Source organism: Epinephelus fuscoguttatus, linkage group LG12 (genome assembly GCF_011397635.1).
Source record: "Epinephelus fuscoguttatus linkage group LG12, E.fuscoguttatus.final_Chr_v1".
Taxonomy (NCBI): Eukaryota; Metazoa; Chordata; class Actinopteri; order Perciformes; family Serranidae; genus Epinephelus; species Epinephelus fuscoguttatus.
The window spans coordinates 22,370,296-22,394,019 of record NC_064763.1 but is presented as its reverse complement, the minus strand read 5'-3'; the positions used below and the strand labels follow the sequence as shown (position 1 = coordinate 22,394,019).

The 23,724-nt window shown below is 39.1% G+C and overlaps 1 protein-coding gene across 2 annotated transcripts in view; it reads left to right on the top strand.

Annotated features, from left to right (window-relative positions):
- Window positions 1-3,564: 3,564 nt before the first annotated feature.
- The window catches only part of zswim7 (zinc finger, SWIM-type containing 7), a 46,039-nt gene continuing 25,879 nt past the window's right edge, over window positions 3,565-23,724 (top strand). For both annotated transcript variants that reach the window (XM_049592052.1, XM_049592051.1), the window contains exons 1-3: window positions 3,565-3,683; window positions 6,955-6,976; window positions 11,709-11,811. In XM_049592052.1, coding sequence (XP_049448009.1) covers window positions 3,608-3,683; window positions 6,955-6,976; window positions 11,709-11,811 — 201 coding nt within the window. In that variant the 5' untranslated portion in view covers window positions 3,565-3,607. The remainder of the gene's footprint in view (window positions 3,684-6,954; window positions 6,977-11,708; window positions 11,812-23,724) is intronic.

Sequence of the window (23,724 nt, the reverse complement as noted above, 5' to 3'; positions counted from 1 at the left end):
CTCTTGCCTCACAAAGTGGCTGAAAGGTAATATACCCTGAGCACCCATGTGTTTCATTTTCACAACACTTTGAATTGTGGGTAATTCCCTCAGACAAAGTCTGCCGAAATGCAGTTTGATGGAAAGTGTGTACAAAGGGCTCCAAACGTCTGTGGGCGAACCGTCGTGCACTTGATGATCTGACAGCAAGACAGCCCTAAGTCCTCACACACTTTGCAAGAATGTGCGTTTAAGTCTGTGACTGTGGGGATTAGGATTGAGCAATATTAAATACCAACGATAGATATACAAGCACACATGACATACCACACCTGTTACAAACAGTCAACATCAAATAGTAGTAAGAAAATACATAATATAAGAAGTACATACTCCCAATAGCATATCAAGGCTATATATAGAAAAGGTACATAAAGGAAAAGACCATACATATAAACATGTACACATAAAGGCCTTCAGCTAAATAGCCGTCAATTATACTAAATGTATATTACAAGCACATGTGATACATCACCCCTGTTGTAAAATCATCAGTCAAACACACACACCATTTCACCAGTGTGCACAGGTGTAAGGGTGTTTCTCAATAACTGACAACAGCCTAGACCAAGTGAACAAGAAAAACATGCGGGGAAAAAAAACAAGAAAACTCAAGCTCCTCACACAATAAAGGCTATTTACAAGATTATTTACAAAAAATGTTGATCTTATGAATGAACACATTGCCTTGCAGCTTTCATAAATGGTGAAACAGTTTCAATTTAAGCTCAGTGTTGGGAATAATGGCTTTGAACACTCTTGACGAGGATCCAGGAGAGCTGAAACGTTAGTGTTGCGAACATTCGCAGTGTGCAGGATCAGTAAACTTAAAATCAGTCTGTCGCTGCACATTCTGTGTGCCAAATTATGATGATGGTGATTATTGTCTTCGCTCATTCTGTTCCTGAGGGGCTAAAGAAGCTTCCTGCAGTGAAGTCAATGATGTAGTCATAATGTCAGAAGCCTTTTTGTCTGGAAACGACTGACTCATAGTCATAGTGAAAGTTGATGCACAACAATAGGACTCTCTCACAGCAGACATCCGGGTGCTTTCCATTTAGGTGAGCCAGTGCCAGGCCTCTTGTATCGGTCTGTTTCACAGCAGACATTTTGACATCTCATAGTTGTTACTGACTTTGCTGATTGGACGTACACTTTTTTAAAGTTGGCTTTCAGGTAGTTTCCCACACAATATCCTCCTGAGACCCTGTGTCCTCATATGAGGACATCACGTTTTGGGTTTACTTGACCTTATACTTTATTCTACTTAACTGAAACCTGTTGTCCTTGTTCATGGACATTTTTTGTGCCATCTAGTGGTTGTAAGACCACAATACACTAATCCATGTAAAAACAAGATGGCGGCCATCTCTACCAAGTCAGTCTGCAGCCGATCCCAACACAAAAGTGTTCAATGTCCAAAACCTGATCACATTTTTGCCTCTATGATGTGTCAAAATGTCTGTTGTGAAAACGATCCACTGTATGCCCCTCTGCCTCTCGTCCCCTGACACCTTTAGCTTTAACGTCATCACCTTCAATGAATAATAACCTCATTGGAAAGTCCCCAAACTGGTGCCTTACAGGGCAACATTTAGGGCAGCAGTGGCTCAGTCTGTAGGAACTTGGCTTGGGAACCTCGCAAGGCAGCAAACCCCTTACTGCTCATTTGGCTGTACTGCAGCGACCCATCATTCTGACATCCTCCTACATTTGATGCATGAGCCTGTGTGTGTACATCCAGAAAAATAACACAAGGAAAAGCTGATTTTTCCCAGGGGATGAATAACATATATTATCAGTGAATTAAATTAGTTTTAGATTTAAACCAAGTAGATGGAGCAGTAAGTTGGCATGAATATATATCCGTCTGGGACTTGTCTTTTACACAGACATACCAAAGGAGACTATTTTAGGGATAAAAACAGGCTATATTCTCAATGTTCTCATTAAGAAAGCACAGCAGAGGACGTACTTCCTGCAGCACCTGAAGAGGCTTTAACTGCCAAAGACACTGATGGTGCACCTCTGAACCACCATCATTGAGTCCATCCTCACAGGGTGCAAACAAGGTGAGCCAGGGGGAGCTTGGTTCCTCTTGATAAGTCATGAGCTCCCCTGAAAACATGTTTTTTGAAAATTTGGTGGGTCTCCAAAATATTGACAGTGTGCTATTACTTCTGGGCATTTCTATTTTTCTTAATATGGTCATTAACTGCTTATAATACATCAGATGTGATTGCAGCTATGAATATTTCTTTGCAGCAAGAGTCAGTCCTCTCTTTGAGAAAAGCACAGAAAAGACAAAAAGAAAGTGAGGTCCCCTGAAAGCTATGGTATAGGTAGCACACTACATCCTCATCCTCTCCAACACCATCTGATTCGCTGCTGCCACTGGCGAGGACAAGGGCAGACTGCAGCAAGTCATTCATTCTGCAGAGAAGGTGATTGATTCCTGGTAGTAAGGAAGGACTTTGTGGCTTTTTTACACGTGTGTGTCTCTGCAGGTCCTTTGCATCTCTTTGTGGTCTATTTATGTCTCTGTGGTAATTTTGAGTCTTTTCCTGGTCAGTACGTGTTAATGTGGTTGACATTTTGTAGGTGAAGTCCTGGGGGGATGTGAAACATTCTCCTCTGGCAGGAAGCTGTGGTCCAACATATCCCCTGATCAGTGTTTGTGCATTTCCTGCACAAAACTATTCAGCTATCTCAGTCTAAAAACAGTTATATTGCATGTTTTTGTTACAGTATTTTGTACAGTATTTTTATATATATATATATATATATATATATATTGAAAATAAATAAATATATATATATATATATATATATATATATATACAGTATATATATATATGTACTAAAAAGTCAAGAGAGGATACATACAGTATATCTATATATATATATATATATTTATATATATATATATATATATATATATATATATATATATATATATATATATATATATATATATAAAAATATATATATATATATATATATTTCTATCGTAACTGTATGTATCCTCTTGACTTTTTTAGTACTTTGCCTTTGTTTTTATTTTGTCTTAATCTTTTTATTGTATGCACCAAACATAAAGGCACATTACATTCTTTACATATGTCCATGAACATTACATTACCACACATCTTTCTGGACCATTCTCTGTACAAAAGCTTTTTAATCTTTACACTGTGAATCTTTGCACATCCCCTAGAATAGGTATTTGCACATCCCTGCTTTAATATTTCATTTTAAGCAGTTACATGGTACATATTTTTAACAATTAGAAAATATATATTGTATTTTAATTTCATTCTATATTTGTGTTTCTTCTAGATACACCAAAACACTTAAAAAGAAGAAGAAGAAGAAGAAGAAGAAGAAGAAGAAGAAGAAGAAGAAGAAGAAGAAGATGAGTAAAGTGCCTCTGTGGAATCAGTAACGAGTTATGCCAGGCCTTTTACTTTGAAGGGGAAGCAAACGTTAGAGCCGGAAGTCGTAGTATTGTGCTTGCATCTCATTGGCTATCGGAGTCAATTACTTCCTGAAACAAAACGGTCGAAAAATGCGGTCTTTTTTACCTGCAGTAGCTGAACAACTTTTCCGAGACATACAAAAAACCTATCAGGAGACTTCCCAAAGTAAGAAGAAGGGGAAGGGGATAAACAGGATTATCGACCCATGAACAGTTTTGATATGAAAGTAGCGTTAGCATTGACTAGCTAATGTAGCACAGTGTTTGTTCTGAGCATACTTGACGTTAACTCGCTGATTGTTATGACGGAATAGTTTATATTCCATCGTAAAACGTAGCTAACATTACTTTGCTGTACTGTTACGTTAATGTCACATTTGTTAAGTTTTGTTAAAGCTTTTAACGACGACGTAGTTTAATGTTTGGACTGTAGGTGGCGCCGTTGTAACACATTTCCGGGTCACTCCTGTTAAACGCAGCAACATTTCTCTACCCATGAATTACTTCTTTATATTTTCTTTGAAATGTGTATTCGTGTTTATTAATATTTATGTCAAATGGCTTGAATTACGAACCAAGGTCTATTTTTATAACACAAAAAAACGAATAATGCGCATTTAAAATACTTTATTGGACATTACTCAAAATGTAGGTCAATTATTTTATAGGCCATGTTAAACTCTCTATATAAGTAAGAACTGTGTTAATTTGTTTTAATTTTTAATTTTTTTTAATTTAATTAATTATATATATATATGTGTGTGTGTGTGTGTGTGTGTGTGTGTATGTATGTGTATGTATGTATATATATATATATATATATACATACAGTACAGGCCAAAAGTTTGGACACACCTTCTCATTCAATGCGTTTTCTTTATTTTCATGACTATTTACATTGTAGATTCTCACTGAAGGCATCAAAACTATGAATGAACACGTGGAGTTATGTACTTAACAAAAAAAGGTGAAATAACTGAAAACATGTTTTATATTCTAGTTTCTTCAAAATAGCCACCCTTTGCTCTGATTACTGCTTTGCACACTCTTGGCATTCTCTCCATGAGCTTCAAGAGGTAGTCACCTGAAATGGTTTCCACTTCACAGGTGTGCCTTATCAGGGTTAATTAGTGGAATTTCTTGCTTTGTTTGGGCCAAGAAACACAAGGAATGGACATTAGACCAGTGGAAATCTGTGCTTTGGTCTGATGAGTCCAAATTTGAGATCTTTGGTTCCAACCGCCGTGTCTTTGTGAGACGCAGAAAAGGTGAACGGATGGATTCCACATGCCTGGTTCCCACTGTGAAGCATGGAGGAGGAGGTGTGATGGTGGGGGTGTTTTGCTGGTGACACTGTTGGGGATTTATTCAAAATTGAAGGCACACTGAACCAGCATGGCTACCACAGCATCCTGCAGCGACATGCCATCCCATCCAGTTTGCGTTTAGTTGGACGATCATTTATTTTTCAACAGGACAATGACCCCAAACACACCTCCAGGCTGTGTAAGGGCTATTTGACCAAGAAGGAGAGTGATGGAGTGCTGCGGCAGATGACCTGGCCTCCACAGTCACCGGACCTGAACCCAATCGAGATGGTTTGGGGTGAGCTGGACCGCAGAGTGAAGGCAAAGGGGCCAACAAGTGCTAAACACCTCTGGGAACTCCTTCAAGACTGTTGGAAAACCATTTCAGGTGACTACCTCTTGAAGCTCATTGAGAGAATGCCAAGAGTGTGCAAAGCAGTAATCAGAGCAAAGGGTGGCTATTTTGAAGAAACTAGAATATAAAACATGTTTTCAGTTATTTCACCTTTTTTTGTTAAGTACATAACTCCACATGTGTTCATTCATAGTTTTGATGCCTTCAGTGAGAATCTACAATGTGAATAGTCGTGAAAATAAAGAAAACGCATTGAATGAGAAGGTGTGTCCAAACTTTTGGCCTGTACTGTAGTTATAAAAGTTCAGTTTATGTGTATAAGAATCACTGTATATAATCACCATACACTATAAACCAGTCCACCCTATTGTTTGAGATTGGACAATATGTTTTCCTGCCAGTTAAATATGTCACCATTTTTATATATTGCAATAACATGAACAATCCATCTTTCTTTCCTCAAACATTATGAGGCCAAAATGTTGCTGCATAACAGGATTGACCCTTCTACCTCAAGTTCATAGTCTTCTCTCTGGACAGCAGCACATTTCTATTACTATATGTGACCATTGTAGGTTTACACACCTGAAAAGAAATACCTTTTTGTCATAGCAGATATTTTGTCAGTTTGAAAAGTTCACGTCACGTGGTACTAATAATTTCAACAGTGGTTCTGTTTGTGCGTCCCAGTCGGCTATGGCTCCAAAACAGAAGCAGCTAAATGGAATTCATCCATCAGAGATTTTATTATTCACACCTGTGCTGAGAGAACCGCTCTGCATCATGCATGTTGGCTCACAGGGATGCTCAAACTGAGCCAACATTTATAGTTGCCACGAAAAAAAGCTACTATTAGTATTGTAGACAACGTCCGACCTGATGAGACAATTCATGTATCAGTAACCCATCGTCATAACCAGCTGCTTACATCAACACGTCATCTAACAAAGTTGTCTTTGATCAGTTGCTATCCGACAGGACATAAAACTTTGGAATGACATGCCACAAAAATCCCACAACAAGGTTTCGTGTGTATTGTCCATAAAGGATTACCACCTGCCAAGCCCTACATCCCAATATTGCTCGATACACCTCAGTGGACTTTTATTACTATCAGTCAATCACTGTGGTTTTCCTATACAAGCTTTTTTTTAGCCACAGAACACAGACGCTTTATTCAGACAGAGCTGGTTTAATTTGTATGCTGGAGTCATGCCCAGGAACTTTCAATAGTTGACACCCCAAGGCAGTGACGAACCCAACGCCATCTCAACAGCTGACTTTATTTATTTATTTAGTTTGTTCCAATGCATTGGTCTGCTGGGAAACCTTTGGTTCTGGCATTCATGTGGATACCACCTGACATGTTCCACCCACTCAAACACCGTTGCAGACCAAGTTACCCCCCCCCCCCCCCCCCCCCTCATGGCAACAGTGCTCCCCAATGGCAGTGGCCCCCCAGCAGGATAATGCACCATGCCACACTACAAAAACTGTTTACAAATGGCCTGTGGAGCGTGACACTCTTGGTCTGCAACAGTGTTTGAGTGGCTGGAACATGTCATTCATGGTATCCACATAAATGCCAGAACCAAAGGTTTCCCAGCAGAACAATGTATTGGACCATTGGTTTACACCCTTTAAGCAGATTCCAAATACTAATTAGAAAGTGATCAAGTGTCATCACGATTACATCTGTGGAACTTATGTTTTGGTTTAAAAACAATACATAAACACAAGTTTAAAGAAGTTATTTCTCTATCTTTTTTTTGCAGTTCCTGATGACCTGCTTATTGCGTAAGTATCAGTCTTCTTCCCATTACCCTTTCACTTTCATCACAGGTATTTTTTCCTAGTGGTGGAATGTAACTAAGTACATTTACCAAGTACTGTACCTAAATACGGATTTGCAGTATTTGTAATTTATTTGAGTATTTCCATTTTATGCAACTTTATACTTTTGCTCCATCACATCTCATAAGTAAATGTACCTCTTACTGCATTTGTCTGATGAGTACTATTTACTTTTTTATGGTGGCATGGTGGAGAAGTGGTTAGCATTGTTGGCTCACAGCAAGAGGGTTCCTGGTGGTGGGGGAGCCCTTCTGTGCTTGCATGTTCTCCTCGGGTCAGCGTAGGCTTTCTCCTCCCACAGTCCACAGACATACAGGTTAGGTTAACTGGTTAAATCGGCTGTGAGTGTGAATGGTTGTCTGTCTCTATAGTCTGGCGACCCGTCTCTTGCCCAGTGTCAGCTGGGATAGGCTCCTGCACCCTTGCGACCCCCCTAACAAGATTATGGAAATAAATTAAAAACAAAACACACACGACATGCTCATATGATAAATGCTGTACTACACTACTATCAACTACCACCAATCTACACACTATCGACCACTCAAAGTGCTTTTTACACTACGAGTCACATTCACCCATTCACACACACATTCATACACAGGTGGCCGAGGTTACCATACAAGGTGCCACCTGCTACTCAGTTTTTAACATACACTGATGGGCATCATTGTTCAATATCTTGCTCAAGGATACTTCGACATGCAGACTGGAGGAGCCGGGGATCAAACTGCTGATCTTCCAATTGGTGGAGGAGTCGCTCTACCTCTGAGCCACGGCCACAGGTTGAATAGAGAGGGTGGCCGAAATACAATGTCAGGATAATGTCTAATGTCAACGTCAATTTAACGTACAAAACTGATTACAGATGAAGTTGATATTTTGTTGGGTTTTAAGTTGTGCCGTTAAGTAACCAAATTCCAGTATCTTCCAAACATCTCATGCCAATGTCATCTTGATGTAGAATAACAACATCTAGTCATAAGCTATGGAAAACGAAACCCAGTGTCTGACAAACATAACAATAATGTCCACACAATGTGACATTAATGTTGTTAGAAATGTAAAATATTATAATACAGCGAAAAGAGCCATTCTGCTTAATGAGCACAGTTACTTTTGATACTCAAAGAATATTTTGCTGACGTTACCTCTGTACTGAAGTAATATTTTAAATGCAGGACTTTTACTTGTAATTTGTACACAGTATTACTACTTAAGATCTGAATCCTTCCACTGCTGTTTATCACCACCACCAGTGACTTTGTGTTGCTGTAACTAAACTTTTTTTGATTTTAAGGCTATCCATAGTTATCCTCCCCTGTCTGTCGTGATCTCAATAAAGATCTCTGCACATGGTTGACTGAGTGGGTGTGAGGTGCAGGAACCGCACTGAGGAGGTCTGGATTTGCCTAAATGACGTAGCACTGACACACAGTGTCGTGATGCTGCTGTGTGTCCTGACATTTCCTGGCACAGTGGTTTGAATTACTGAGAGTGAAGGGGTGCTCACTGTCTGGGTCAGCTCAGCCACATCCTGTCTGTTTGTCAGGAATCTCTTCATCATGCTCTGTTTTTCACTCTATTTTTATATTTGTCTCACCTCTCCTGTGTGGGAAAAATTCTGATGTCCACATTAATGATTGCAGGTAACATGTAGTGTGGAGTCAGTTTCTTGCATTGAACATTAATATGATTGTCTTATGTGATATTTTGCATCCTTTTGCCTTATTGTAATATATAGACAGTAATATTATTTAAGTTAGTATATGTTTTGATTTCAAACTAGTCATATTATCGTCTACACTGGTAGAATTTTAGTGAAGCATAAAAGACTAAGAATAAGATGCTAAGAACTCCTGCATGAGAGGCAACATAACTGTCAGTTACACAGCTCACACATTTAGAGACACAACACACACAGACACGTGTCAGGGAAAAGCACATCAGGGGTTTTGAGCCTGGACTAAAATGAGTCAGTGGAGGAGGTGGTTGGGAGGGGGATGCTGTTCCACAGTTTGGGTGCAGACACAACAGAGGAAGGGTCACTCCTGAACTTAAATCTGGAGGGTGGGACAGCCAGGAGCCCCAGGTCAGCTGACCTGAGGGACCTGGGGGTAGAATAGGGGGTTAGGAGGTCTGTGATGTAGGATGGGGTCAGACCGTTAAGGGCTTTGTACACAAAGTAAGTCTTAAACTTAACTTAAATTGTGCTCAACTTTGACAGTTCTTCGATCGTTTTCTTACTTTTAGACTGGTCAACCCGTCGAAGTTTAAACGTCTGTTTAAAAATGTCAGGCAAATTAATTAGAAACATCCCTCATTTTTACTCCTCTTTCTGTTTGATAGTGTGATTTTTTTTTTATTTATTTTTTTTTTTTAGAACTGCAATAATTTGTCGATTGACAGAATATTCATTGTTATTGTGATTTTAGTAATTTCCTAAGCAAGGAAGTCAAACATTTGTGAGTTTCATGCTTCTTAAATGTGAGAATTTGATGCTTTTCTTTGTCAGTCATGATAATAAATGGAATAGTTGAGGATTTTTAGACTGTTGGTCAGATAAAATGTATCATTTGAAGACGTCATCTGGGACGAAACGATTTATTGAGACATTAATAGGCAGATTCATTGATAATAAAAATACATTGTTGGTTGCAGCCCTGGTACTTTCCAGTAGATACATGATTTTCACATGTAGATATTTCAAGCTCAGCTACAGACTGAACTAGAGACCATCTTATGACAGGATCGGCCCAACTGTGATACACTAATCTGCAAATTATGCTGCATTCATGTGCTCCTTGGATGATCCCATGTCCCAAGTTGGGAAGTCATTATTCCACCTTACATGTTCATGAGCTTTGAGTCGTAATGTGGATTCAACATGGACGCTATAAAGATGTGTTGTATTTTATTGCTCAAAGCATTTAAACAACACATTGATAACAGTTTGAAGCTTTATATTACAAAGTGATTTTACACCCCCTAAAAGTACTAAACTATTACTTTACCTAGCTAACGGTAATGAATAACTTTTTCTAAATAATCTAGGTCACTCTATGTGGACAGTAACCAAAAGTTACAACCTTATACATTATTACAAATAACACATGAGAAAAAATTGACACGCAGTTTGTCAATTAATAAATAATTACCATCAGCTGAACATTTAATTTCATCCGCCATGTTACTGAATATGTGATGTCAACTCAGCAACTCCTAGTTGTTGTTCTGATTTGAGGGGGCATTCACATGAATTTTTCCAGATGGGAATCTTTTTCCGATTGTTCTGTCACCACATGAATCCCAGGTTAAAGCGAATGTTGGCTAGGGGCGTAAAGTTTGGGGGCAAATGGCAACTTTCATACTTCCTACTCTTCTACGTCCGGCCCCTTGCTTGGTCCACACCCATCTCCGAATTCTGCCTTCATTTCGTGACTGCATCTTTCTTTCTTGCATTCACACAATCTGTCCGCACTCCACACACAGACACTAACACCTGATAAAATACTCAGAGCTGCTTCTGTGGTAGCTCTCACTACAATAGGTGTCACCAGGACCACATTTTGCTGTGATGACACACACACAGACTCACAAGGTGAAAACATACATTCATAAACGAAAGAAGTGACTGTAGAGGACGCAGATATTCTGGTTCTTCTACCAACAGTAGCCCCAAAAGTCCACAGCCTGCAGGGGCACAGTAACTCATGCTATCTTAATGAGAAGCTCACACACCCTGGAGTGATCATAAAAAATTGGTCTAATTTGATAATTTCTTCAAAGTTCTACTCAGCAGTTTCTGTGTGTATATCACAAAATGTAATTATATAAATAACTCACTTATTTGTGCAAACCAGTTTCAAATCATGCACTAGGGTACAAATTTGAAGTTCTCGTACTTTGCTCGAGTATCTCCATGTTATACAACTTTCGGTTACACTTTACTTGAAGTTATCTACATAAGGGTGACATGACACTGTCATGAACCTGTCATGAACATTATGTACATGTCATAAACGTTTATGACTGCTGTCATTAGGTATCATTTGATTTTTGTAATGACAAGTTGACATTGTTTGGGTTGTCTTGATTATGACAACTTGACATTAATTAAAGTGACATTACCAGAAGCTGTCTTTGTCATGACAAGTTGACATTAAATTTGTTTGGGATGTCTTGGGATGTCCTTATAATGACAACTTGACATTAACATAAAGACATCTTCTGGTAATGTCATCCTGGTTAATGTCAAGTTGTCATTATAAGGACATCCCAAACAAATTTAATGTCAAGTAAAGTGTTAGCCAACTTTCTCCTCCTCCGCTACATCTCAGATGTAAATATTGCACTTTTTACTGCACCGTCTGACAGCTTAAGGTACTTTTCAGATAACAGATTTTCATCCCCTTCCCACTCAGTGAAAAACATTTAGAATCAGATGTGTTGATTTTTTTGTTTGTGATAGCACTGAATGATTTCAGAAAAATATCTAATTGTGATTAATTTGACTGATATTGCAATTGAAATATGATTTGTGATGTTAGAGACAATGATATTTGTTAATGAGTTATTGATAACTTTCAGGGTTTTTGAATGCCAAGGTATAAAACGTGGTGGATGTCTTTACATCTCTAACTTGCCTTCTACATTTTCTTTTCATGTCTTTCAGGCTGAAGTTTGTCTTCGGGCCCTGTGCGCTGCAGGCTCTGGACCTTGTTGACCAGCACTCAGTCACCTGTGTGTCCTCTCCCAGTGGACGCAAAGCATTTCAGGTCTGTCCCCATCAGTCTACACTCAAACAGTGGTTCTACATACAGAGTTTATATACTACACATTAATGGGTGGCATCTTAACATTGAATCTTTACAACAACATTTACATTCTGCCAAAGCAAAACAGTTTGCAACTTGGACATGTATATTTCACATCTCGATCACCAAGATAATCAGAACAGTCGATATTAGGGCTTTTTTTTTTTTTTTTTTTACCAAAACAAGTGCAGGACTTAAGATGCGTTTAGTGGTTTTCTTCCTTGTACTTTGTTTAAATTTCCATAAAGAAAACTGGGGGAAAAAGAGACTCTGACACATCTTGGATCCAGTGTTTGTAGCTCGCAGTTTCTGTTTCGGGGTGTTTTAATAAAGAAGGTGAAAACAAATCACCTCAGCAGGTTGTTAGATCTTAATTTGATAAATGCTTTTCATCCTGTGGCGCATCCATTAGTCATGTCCTGGCACACAATTACGCACTGCACTATTGTGTGCTAATTAAATGCTGATGTTTGACATTTTATAATTGTATAATGTAGGCACTGAGAGGTGGATAATTACAGTATGATCACAATAAAATGTGTGACCTAACTTTGTGGGTTATATCATAATACCTTATAACAAACATGTCACTACAAACCTTAAGAAATAAGAACTGACTCAGTATTTGTCACATAATAGAGAAGGCTCTTTTACACTGAACAAAAATATAAATGCAATACTTTTGTTTTTGCTCCCATTTTTCATGAGCTGAACTCAAAGGTCTAAAACATTTTCTATACACACAAAAGACCATTTCTCACAAATATTGTTCACAGATCTGTCTAAATCTGTGTTAGTGAGCACTTCTCCTTTGCAGAGATAATCCATCCCACCTAAGAGGTGTGGCATATCAGGATGCTGATTAGACAGCATGATTATTGCACAGGTGTGCCTTAGGCTGGCCACAATAAAAGGCCACTCTGAAATGTGCAGTTTTGCTTTATTGGGGGGGTGTGGAGGGGGGCCGGAAAACCAGTCAGTATCTGGTGTGACCACCATTTGCCTCACGCAGTGCAACACACCTCCTTCACATAGAGTTGATCAGGTTGTTGATTGTGGCCTGTGGAATGTTGGTCCACTCCTCTTCAACGGCTGTGCGAAGTTGCTGGATATTGGCAGGAACTGGAACACGCTGTCGTATACGCCGATCCAGAGCATCCCAAACATGCTCAATGGGTGACATGTCCGGTGAGTATGCTGGCCATGCAAGAACTGGGATGTTTTCAGCTTCCAGGAATTGTGTACAGATCCTTGAAACATGGGGCCGTGCATTATCATGCTGCAACATGAGGTGATGGTCGTGGATGAATGGCACAACAATGGGCCTCAGGATCTCGTCACGGTATCTCTGTGCATTCAAAATGCCATCAATAAAATGCACCTGTGTTCGTTGTCCATAACATATGCCTGACCATACCATAACCCCACCGCCACCATGGGCCACTCGATTCACAACGTTGACATCAGCAAACCGCTCACCCACACGACGCCACACACGCTGTCTGCCATCTGCCCTGAACAGTGAAAACCGGGATTCATCCGTGAAGAGAACACCTCTCCAACGTGCCAGACGCCATCGAATGTGAGCATTTGCCCACTCAAGTCGGTTACGACGACGAACTGCAGTCAGGTCGAGACCCCGATGAGGACGACGAGCATGCAGATGAGCTTCCCTGAGACGGTTTCTGACAGTTTGTGCAGAAATTCTTTGGTTATGCAAACCGATTGTTGCAGCAGCTGTCCGGCCGGCTGGTCTCAGACAGAGGTGAACATGCTGGATGTGGAGATCCTGGGCTGGTGTGGTTACATGTGGTCTGCGGTTGTGAGGCCAGTTGGATGTACTGCCAAATTGCCTGAGACGCCTTTGGAGACGGCTTATGGTAGAGAAATGAACATTCAATTCACGGGCAACAGCTCTGGTGGACATTCCTGCAATCAGCATGCCAATTGCACGCTCCCTCAAAACTTGCGACATCTGTGGCATTGTGCTGTGTGATAAAACTGAACATTTCAGAGTGGCCTTTTATTGTGGTCAGCCTGAGGCACACCTATTCATGCTGTCTAATCAGCATCTTGATATGCCACACCTCTGAGGTGGGATGGATTATCTCGGCAAAGGAGAAGTGCTCACTAACACAGATTTAGACAGATTTGTGAACAATATTTGTAGGGAATGGTCTTTTGTGTGTATAGAAAATGTTTTAGATCTTTGAGTTCAGCTCATGAAAAATGGGAGCAAAATCAAAAGTGTTGCGTTTATATTTTTGTTCAGTGTATTTCACTTTCTTCATTAGATTTTAGAGAAACATACAAATGATACATAACTATGTCAGCATATGGACATTCACAAGACATAAAAATTAAGATAAAAATGCATAATAATTTTAATAGAGAGTAAAAATTTAATAATAGAAAATTAAAAAGATAAAAAAAAATGTTGCTCCTGCAGCTAGCACCTGCCAACGTCCAATTTCATCCCACCACAGAGTCAACATAAAGCGATGCTCCTAATGCTCCTAATACTCACACCCAGTATACTTTCCAAGTCTGTATGTTCAAGATAATGATACAAGGCCGACATACTTTTTCAAAATACTTCTTGTTTTTTTTGCAGACAGGCTTTTTAGTTATTTACCAGTACTTGGTCTATTTACATTTTTCCATTACAGTGCTTTCATCTGTTTTGCCCTTAACAGACACAGATCTAAAAAGATTTGCTCCTTATGTTTTGTTCTTTTGGATAACAACCTAAAAAAGGGGTTTGGGGTTCAGTGTACACTATGTACTTTTCTACCGCGAGGGGACTCTATGCAATAACAAAAGATGGAGCAATGTCTTCATGCAGTCAGTTTCTCTTGGTTATAGTTCCTTCAGTGTTCATCGTTCAGGAGGTTTTTAGCAGGAGCCGAATTATCTGCAGAGGTGTCTTTCTCTCCAAATCAAACAGACGAGATCATTTAAACCAGTGACAACATTGACTTAAGCGGGTTTACGCTTCTTTGATGCCGTTCAGCTCATCGAGTTGCTGCCAGCCTGACTCCTGCTTATGTAGGCTCACCTTTTTTCTCTGATAGCTTAAGATCCAGATGTTCAGGAGATTTTTAGCGGGAGCCAAATTAACCGCAAAGGTCTCTTCCTCTTAAAAACATGGAGCAAACACTGAATAAAGCAGTTTCACGTTAAAAATCAGTGTTTCTCTGATGCGGTATGGCGAAAAGTGAAAATCAAGACATTTGATCACTAAAATCCTTCATCTGATAAAAACATATATTTATTTTATCATAGAAAACTGACTTAAAACTGGATAAAGTGTCAATTTATGACAGCTTCTGGCAGACAGCCACAACCCTGACGCATGCACAGAGGGGATACAATGCCACTGACAGGCGATGGAGACCAAATGGCATGAGCCATGTCCCTGATTAAAATTACAGATTTCTCTGAGTTTGAACGTTGTTGGAAATGTTCGGGATAATGCAAGTACACAACTTAACACAACATACACCGATCAGCCTAAACATTCAAACCAGTGGTGGGTGAAGTGAGTAACATTGATCATTTTGTTACAATGCAATGTTCTGCTGGGAGACGTTTGGTCATGGCGTTCATGCGGATGCTACTTGACGCCCTCCACCCACCCAAACACCGTTGTAGGCTATGTAACCCCCCCCCCCCCCCCCCAGCAACGGTACTCCCTGATGGCCTGTCCTCAAAGTGAATCTCAGCAGGATGCAGAGTGACCTGTGACGGGACATGCAAGGCGGTCCACTGAGGTTGTGGTCATTGTGACCCAAATTTCCTGTAAACTCCTTCAGGTTCCTGCAAAAACAGTTTTATGAAAGGAACTGTAAAGCACAATGCAGCTAAATAAAGACATCCATTCTGCTCTGTTGGGACACTGGCAGCTCAATTGTTGGTGTCTTTAACCGTTTCATTTAATGTCCCTCAAGGCTGTGTGACATTTGTGGTCCAGCAGCATGTATGGGAAATTATTAATGTAATATCTATTTTTATTCTCTTGTTCTCTGGAAAATCCCCACCCCCCCAACACCCAAAAAACCTTCTTATCTATCTTCATCTGTGGTTTTTCTTGATCAGTGTATCCCAAAGCCCAAGATGACGTCCTCTAATGTCCTGTTCTGTCTAAAACCCAAAAATATGTAAAACCAGAAAATATTCACATTTAAGAAGCTTAACTCTGAGAAATTTAACTTTTTTCACTGGAAAAGAAACTGTCACTGTACAAATCTTTATATGTTTAACTTATATTTCAGACATTTGTCAGATTTCCCAACCATGTTTAGCACTTTGAGATATTTTTCAAAGTTAGATTTTGAACATTGAGCTCTGTAATTCCAAAAACATAGTGTTTGTATTAACTGTTTTATTATTAGATTTTATATTAAATCTGTTACAGAGCAGAAATGATGAGTCAATTAATTGATTAGAAGGTCAAAAGAAAACTAATCTAATTTTAGCAGTGTGAGGATTTGCTTCTTATCCTCTTCATATATAGTATTAAAAAGTTGTGACTGGCATTTTTCACTACTCTTGTCTTTTACGTATCATAGATTTAACGATTAATGGATTAATTGAGAAAATTATTTGTCGATTAATCAACGATGAACATAATTCCAGGGTGCAAACTTTATGTTTTGGTGGCTGGTGAATTTGCATATTTTACCATTGTTTGGCAAGGGGGTGGTGTTATTTTGTACCCTGTAATTGTTAGTTGCTGTCCAGACCAATGTCATTTAATTCTTGCAATATGTCACAGCGTTATTTTCTAAGCTGAGAACAAATAATGATAATTTGCTAGATACAATATCTTGCAGACTCTAATGTTCAGTGGAAGTGACTGAAGCAGCAACAAGTTGTCATTTAATTGACATTTGATCTGCAGAAAATTACAAAGAAGAAAATATACTTTATTAATCCCTCAGGGGAGATTCATTGTTTTCACTCTGTTGTCATATACACACAGGCTGGAAATACACACACTGATGCACAAACAGGACCTATATGTGCTTTAAATATAGAGAGAGCAGAGTGAGGAGTCTGCCTTTGGAAGGTGCCCTGAGCAGTTGGGGGTTCAGTGCCTTGCTTAAAGGCAACTTGGCAGTGCCCAGGAAGCGAACTGGCACCTCTCCAGCTACCAGTCCACACTCCATATTTGTTCGGGACGGGGACTTGAGTCGGCAACCCTCTGGTTCCCAAACCCAAGTCCCTATGAGCTGAGCTACTGCAGCCAAATCTGCAAATTAATCTGCCACTGTATTGATTGTTAATCGTTGAAGTGAGTGCGTTCTTTGGTCTGATGGTATAGTAAATATAATGTTTTTTAGGGCTTAAAATTTCCTGTCACAGAGCTTGACATTAACACTTTCCCAGGGCAAGTTAACTGTGTTCAAGCAAGTGGAATGCCTTGAATGAAAAATAGATGTGATCTCCAATGTAATATTATCTGAAAATAAAACAGCGCACTGTTTGGCTGGGAGCCAACAGCTGAGCTGCATGCACGAGTCTGTCTCACCACCAAGCATTGAGCGGGACTGATTATAAAAATCGGACTTACTGGACACTAGAAGTTAACTTCGGGGTTGACAATTTCGTGTACAACATTAACTTACTAATGTTAAATATCACAGCCTTGAACTGCCTTTTTTTTTTTTTTTTTTTTGAGAAATAAATCTGACACTGAATGTCTTCTGGGATTAAATTTGTTTTCCAACTAAAAATGGGGGTTGAAAAGTGTTAAACTGGATAAAACGTGCTCATCAATGTCCCCAGCCATCCAGTCACAGTGGAGGGGCGGGACAAAGACCAACCATCATGCTGGACATCTGCAGTTTTCAGTTGGGAAAAGAAACACTTTGGTAGACACGCAACCTTATTAAAATAACAACAGCGACTGTCCTATCAATGAGAATTCGGTCGGATAAGAGCATATTGACGAATCAGTTGACCAACGGACCAGGATGTGACAACCCTAATCCGTTGGAAATGTCAGTTGGATAAAGTCATTTTAGCCTCTGAGATATTGTGACAGGATTTAAATGATGAATTGAGAAAATAATCTACAGATTAATCAACGATGAACATAATTGTTAGTAGCAGCACTAATTTGCTGGATACAATGTCTCGCAGACTCTTATGTTTAGTGGAAGTGACACGTCCTGCTTGTCAATGTTTGCATGAGTCTAAGCCTGTGGGAAGGTCACACATTTCCCCCTCTGCTTGATTTTGTTGCTCCGCTGTTTACTTACTGCTCTGAAACATTTTAGTGGAAGCAGGCTGTCACTCACACATATAAATAGCTAGCCTGGGTCTGTCTGACGGTGAAGGAATCAGCCTAGCAGCACTCACACAGCTCACTCGTTAGTACGTTAGGGCTTTTTTTGTTTAATCCATACAAAATCAAAGTGTGAAAACAACAAATTGTGGTTTTGTGATGAACTATTTCTCAGCAACTTCCCTGTTAATTTGTCATTTGTACACTTTGGGATTTGATACAGATTACACAAACAATATATAAGGTGTTCAGACATCAGAGTGGTATTGATTTTATTCTTATCTAAAAGAAATAGATTAAAGCCAGGAAAACAGGAATTGAGACAGGAGTCCTTGTGATGTAGCCAATTCGTTTTTTTAATGCCTGATTTAATAATTTTTTGTAGAAATCTGACAGAGTTGATAAAAGTCTGGGACTCATCTTTAAAGGGCCAACATATCGCAAAAAAACTGCTGTTACGTGCTGTTAGTTTTAGATTTTGAAGGCTTTTAACAATTTTTTTCATCTGGGACATGGGTGTTTTCTGGCACAGGGCAAGTTTCAAAGTTAATCTTTTACCCCAAATATGCAATGAGTGTGTTGATAAGTTATAATTTTAAGGGTTTTTTATATATAAAATGTTGGATGTTCATATCAAAAGTGGCCAAAGTTTCAAATCATGTGGTAAACGTATGTAAAAGTAGTCCCTGTGAGCAAAAAACCTCAAGCGCCAGACTGTTCTGAATGCTCTGTTTCTAACAGTTTGTGCTTTGGCTACAAGCTGTCAGCTCATGAAGTATTTCTGTATATGATCATCTGCTCAAGGCATACTGCTGCAAGTGTTAATATTACATACACCGCTACATGTAGCTACATGCTAACATCAGGGAAACATAGTCGTGGTTGCTGATGTTGTTAATTTCTCCCCAGTTTCAAATCATATTCCTACTGAAACATTTTCAGTTGTGTTAAGATGCTCTTATTGGTGATTTTTTTTACATTGAAAGTGCTGCTATTCTGTTACAGTCATTCTGCAGCTGCGGAGATGGAGACATGTACAGCTGTAGCCACATTCTGTTTCGAGCTTACATGACACACCCCTCCAAACCTTGCCCACCAGTATGAGATGAATCCAGCAGCGCGACAATTATTTGAACCCTTCTACAATGCGACGTTGTAAAAGCCAAACATAGCAATAATCTTCTTTATAATTCATTATACATGAAGATGTGAGTCACCTAAACGAGATGTAACCCGTACCCTACCTTTGACAGCTTCTTTTTTAACGTAACGCCTCATAGCTAGCTAAATGCTAACTTAGCATTTTCATTGGGACTTCTGCGTCTGGACCAAGGGACGAAGGGGGGTGATCGTGTACTGATGTGGTAGGTCAGGGGTAAGCAACCTGCAGCGCCTGAGACACATGCCTAAAGAAATTCTTATAGTCTCCAATTGTAAAAATGTGAAGCCGCTATACCAAATAAAATAATGTTTTTACATTTCAACAACTAACGTGTGCATAATACATCTGCTGCACCTTTTCCTTGAAATTTTGCCGAACCTTGATAACAGTGGCTAGTCTTGAGTCTTCCTAGCTGGTTAGCTATGAATGCCAAATCCAAAAAAGTAAAAGTCTCAAAATAAAATAGAGAGTTTGGTAATCATAAATAGTGCCCTGCAGAGTGGCCACCTGAATTTAGACTATTAGTGTCGGCTGATTTAGGCTTAATAGGCTGTTTTACCTTCATTAAAAGCCTCAAATATGTTTTACAGATTTACACAGATTTTTATACAGTATAAGGAAAGTAAAGTGTTAATTGAACATTAAAGGATCTAAACATGTTCTAGTAGAAACCTAAAATACAAGTATAACCTGCAAAATATGTCCCCGTTATTGTTCCAGACTAACAGGACCAAGCATTGTTGACTGTAATGAGAGTGTGAATCATGAGCTTGTGCATTTGATTAAATATGCAAGTATGTTATGGATAGCTTTGAGTAATCAGGCTGTTGATTTTTACCTGTCAAGCAAGTTAAACATCCCTGATGCTTTCCCAGCAGCCTTCAGGTACAGGCTTCTCTTCTGGGAATAGTAGCATTACCTCGTGACTTCATGCGGAAGTTTTACAACATAAACAATATGTTAATAATCACATAACGACATTCTTCTTTCTCTTTGTCATAAATCCTGGAAGCAGTTCATTATGTGGCATTAGCAGCAGTTAGTGTTGCTCCTGTGGTGTTGGCAGGTCTGTTTTATGTTTTAACTGTTAGTGGTGGATTGAGTGAGACTTGAGTTTACACAGTGTCTATTCAAACGCTGCCTCAAAGCCATGCCACAAATATTTATCTTAGCCTGCTCCATGACTCTCTCAATTTAAACTTGGCAGTGACAGCTTCAGCAAGCAGCTGTTGAAATATCTGGAACCAGAACATGGCTGACATGGCATTAAGATATATTTAATGTTCTGGGCTAAATGTAATTACAGCAGGTCTCTAAGAAATAAAAGGAGGAAAGGAGCAGAAGGATGAGGATCAGAGGTCGAGTCATGACAGCCGTGACCTTTGAGGTTGGAAGGCTGAATACTTCCCTTCAGAGTAGTCCATATTTGGGCAGCATATTACAGCACTGTGAGTTAGTTTTCACATAATATATTGTATTGATCTATGTATCAATATTATTTGTATAGCACATTTCATACAAGTCAGTGCAGTTCAGAGTGTTTCACAGATTATTGAGTGGCTGATAGTAAGACGAAGTGTAGACTGAGTGTTTCCGCTACATTCATTTGCTGCCGCTGCTGCTCCTTCAAAACATTTATTTTGCAAATGCACCACCGCTGCTCTGAGACATCTGTGCACTTGCACAGCGCAGCAGCCAGTGTAGTGAGGAGAGCAGCGGTGAGGGGAGGGGGGAGTGGGGGAAGGCTCCTATTTAGGGATGCACCGAATATATTCGGCCGAATATTGCAAAAAAACACACATTCAGTATTCGGTGGAATAAGTTAAAAGCAAGGCCGAATAATAGCGGCGTGTTTTGATAACGCAATCAAACAGCGTGCGGTGACGGACGGAGTAAAATGTCGGCAGTGTGGCGATATTTTACTCCGTCCGTCACCGCACTCGCATTTGCGACTAAAAATAGTTTTGAGCGAGCAAAATAAATCATTCAGCACGCTGTGTGAGTACAGATTTCAACCAGCAGCAGAAACAAAACGGCGAATCCCACCGGTTGTGGGTTGAACAGGGGTCACAGACATGGACAGGAATACGTATTCCTGTCAAATACAGCGGCGCATTATAACGGCTTACCGGCGACGGAGAAGTCCGGCTCAAGGTGAATAACTTGTTGTCATGACTGCCCAAAAGTACCTGAACAGCCGAGCCATGGCGGCACACAATATGTGGCGCGTCAGAGGAGAAACGAGCCGTTCACATTACTCTCTTTGTGGCAGGTAATGGTCCACAAACCTCACCGCACTTTAGGGACTGTTCTTTACTTATGAAGGGACTTGAGAGAGGAGGAGGGTGGCTGGTTAATTTTTATTTCATTTATTTATTTATTATTTATATTTATTTTTTTTTATATTTATTTATTTTATTTTGACCCCCCCATGTTAATCACTTATTGATGCTGTTTTTGAAGTATGAATAAGTCAATAAGTAATTTATTCCATTGAAATATCATTGATGTATTATAGAAAAGTGATTTATCTTTTTATAAATGACAAAAGGCACATCTGCCTCATTTTTGCTGTGGTATCCTGATACTACTCAGAACCGTAATACTTTTACTGGTATCGTACAGTGGGTCCCAATTTTGGTACTGTGACAACACTAATCTGGAGGGGGTTCATCTGCAAAAACTAATGAAAAACTAAAAAATGGCATTCGATACTCGGTATTCGGCCAAGCGTTTAATATTATTCAGCTTCGGCCACAAATTTTCATTTCAGTGCATCCCTACTCCTATTGGAATTAATGTTACTCGCGGGATCTTGAAAGTGACATCATCACTGGAGCACCAGGTCAGAATCTGTCGTCTTGAAGAATAGAGCAGCAAACCAGAGAAAAAAAAAGGAAGATTTTATTAGCTGAAGATAATTTATAATATCAATATCAATGTTTCAGAGAGAGAGAGACGGAAAGAGAAAAAGAGAGACAGAGACAGTCCGACACAGAAACAACATTCAAACATGCGGTTTATCAGAATAAAACACTTTTGTATTTCACATCCAAATGGGGGGGCTACCCCCACTGCTGAAAAAAATCCTAGAGGAAACACTGTAGACTGGAAAAAAATATTGATTAAAATATTAGAGAATAGATTTAAAAAACTATGATAAAAGTAATAGTGGCAAACCAGAAAAAAATAAAAACCAGAAACTAGATAGAATGGATTAAAAAGGCACAACAAGAAAAACTACTACTACTACTGTTAATAATAATAATAATAATAATAATGATAATAATGATTATAATAAGGTTAAATAAAAGCTGGACGAAAACTGGGTAAAATATATTAAAATGACAAAACAAGAATGGAAATGACAATAAAATACAATAAGATAGATTTCAGTAATAATATGATAATAATAATAATAATAAGTACCAAAAACTAAACTGAAACAATATTGTCTGGTTAAAAAACTAAGAAAAAATAAATAAAATGTAAATTGATTTCAGGAAGGAGACCGCATGAATTTCCTTCAGCTTTTGCGACATCGAACCACAGAAATTGAACAAAAGTGTGGTAGTGCCAAAAACTGCAGTTCTTTTAATGGCCACTTGAGGCTGGCTCAAAGAGTGAGTCAGTCCCCATAGACCCCATGTTAAAATGCCCAACTTTACTGCATAAATAAACATGTTTACAGCCTGGTACAAAAAATTGGATTTAGTCTCTATAGCTAATTTCAAAATTCATGACCACTGTGTGGGGGGTGATTTTTACATAGCTCATTCATCTTAATGTTATTAAGATTTTAAGTTATGCATAAGGAAAGGGACACTTTGAGTGACAGGTAGGTTCAGTCCGTTAACAAGTTGCCACCACAGCGTCGACGTTGGATTGGTAACGTAACTATGGCGTAACCAGATTCACAGAGTAGAGACGTAGCTGTCGCTATTTCAGTGTGTTTTCAGTTCATAAGAGTTATTTTAACGTGGTTAAAAAAGCCTTGTTCGGCAATTGTTTTTACTAACTACTCTAACTAGTCAGATACTAATACTATTACTATTTTTCCAGTATGTACAATTATTTTTAATGGTTTTAACCCTGTTTTCCCGCAGCAAAAGTTAGCAGTAGCATTACCACAGTTAACCATAGTTGTAAATTCATTGTGCTAACCAAACTGGCAGCTAGCTGTAGCAACACCATCTCAACCAAATATGGTCACTGCGGGCTCCAAAAATCTAAGATGTTGACGACCAAAAATGCCAAATTCGAAGTCTCAAAACAAATAGACATCTAATGTTAAACAACTGGGATCATGTCTTCCTGTGAGTATGGTAGTGAAAGAGTACTCACGTTGATTTCCAATTAAACATTATGGCCACTCCTCCATACTTCTCCAACCATGTATTTTGTGTATTAAGCTACATAA